We start from the raw sequence: 1,436 nt of genomic DNA, 5'->3' as shown, positions 1-1,436 counted from the left end.
CTGCTTCCTGATTCATTTATCTCTGGACCAGTTCAACGAGCTGACCCGGTTCTGGTTCTGTTAAAGTTTCTACAACTTTGCATGTTGGTTCTGATTGGGGAGACGAGAGTCGGCGGATTCCTTTCCGGACTTTGATTAGGAACATCAGGGAAGGTTGTTGGGGTCAGGCAGTGCTAACATTTAGATCTGAGCTAACTGGTGACTAGCAGCTGCTGCTGGGTCGGTCCGGACCGGTCTGACCCAACTGGTACCCCTCTGAACCAATTAGCTGATTTTATTCCTTACGGGTTTTGTCCATCTGACCAGAACCCGGCTGAGGTCCTGCCTGGAGATGCCTTCAGACGGCGACAGAACCGGTCTAGATGGAAGAAGTTCTGGTTCTGGTGTGGCTGCGTCTCGGGGCCTAATCTAATCTAATCTAATCTAATCTAATCTGCTGCCCTGATGATGATGAGGAGGAAGAACCTCCAGATCAGCTGATTCACCAGATGCTGCAGCGGCACCGACCGGACCGGGTCACATGGGTCAGCCCTGACTGGACCAGAGTCCAGTCAGGGCTCTGGTCCTGACTGGGCTGCACAGGAACCAGCTGGCAGCCAGAGAGAACTGGATCAGAACAAGAGGCAGAACCGGGTCAGAACCGGGTCAGATGGTTCAGGAGACAGAATAAAACAACAGGAAGTGAGCCAAACAGTCGCATCAGAGAGAAGAACCAACAGAACCGACCCAAAACCTCTGACCCAGAGAACCGGGTCAGAAAACCCAAACATCGACCAGAGTCTGAAACCATAAAAAACTCCAAAAACCAGTTGGGTCAGAAATGGTTCTGGAGTTCTGGACTTCTCAGAACTCCCAGACCGGGCTGAGTCATCAGGGAAAGGTTCTGATCCAAACAGGTTCTGCTGCTCCTTCCCACAGCAACCCAACCCTAACCTGGTCCAGAACCGGTGCTGGACTGCACCAGGATCATCATCACAAGTACCACGGCTGCAGTTCTGGTTCTGTCCATTCAGTCGGACCGGCTCAGGCAGGAGGCTCAGAGCCACGTTCCGGATCTCCAGAACCCTTCCTCTGACTCTCCCAGAACCTCCAGGCTGATCAATCAGAACAAACAGAACCAGACTCTAACCGGGCCTCACCTGGTCTCCCATCAGAACCGGCTGGATGCCGAGGAACGATGGCAGCGCCGCGGGTCGGGGGGCGATGCACACTCCTCCGGTCTCTGAGGGGGAGCACAGGTTAGAGAACCAGTCTGGTCTGGTTCTGGTACCAGACACCAGTCTGAGGGCTGTCCCAGCCGGTTCTGACCCAGTGGTTCTGCCAGCAGGGGCCCAGCTGCGGTTCCTAGAGGTTTTGGTTGAGCAGCTGAGCCGAGTTTAGAGCCGTGTGGCGAGATTGTCGAGGAATTGGGTCAGCGGCCATGATCCTTTCTGGGG

The 1,436-nt window shown here is 54.7% G+C and overlaps 1 protein-coding gene across 1 annotated transcript in view; it reads right to left on the bottom strand.

Annotated features, from left to right (window-relative positions):
* Positions 1-276: 276 nt before the first annotated feature.
* The window catches only part of LOC106941348 (acetyl-coenzyme A synthetase 2-like, mitochondrial), a gene marked incomplete at its 5' end in the record, with an annotated part of 5,824 nt that continues 4,664 nt past the window's right edge, over positions 277-1,436 (bottom strand). Inside the window, one exon of the mRNA XM_015024330.1 lies at positions 277-1,222. Coding sequence (XP_014879816.1) covers positions 1,125-1,222 — 98 coding nt within the window. The remainder of the gene's footprint in view (positions 1,223-1,436) is intronic.

This window comes from Poecilia latipinna, unplaced genomic scaffold (genome assembly GCF_001443285.1).
Source record: "Poecilia latipinna isolate Pla-1442-1.1 unplaced genomic scaffold, P_latipinna-1.0 Scaffold3619, whole genome shotgun sequence".
Classification (NCBI taxonomy): Eukaryota; Metazoa; Chordata; class Actinopteri; order Cyprinodontiformes; family Poeciliidae; genus Poecilia; species Poecilia latipinna.
This window is presented reverse-complemented; position numbering and strand designations above follow the sequence as displayed.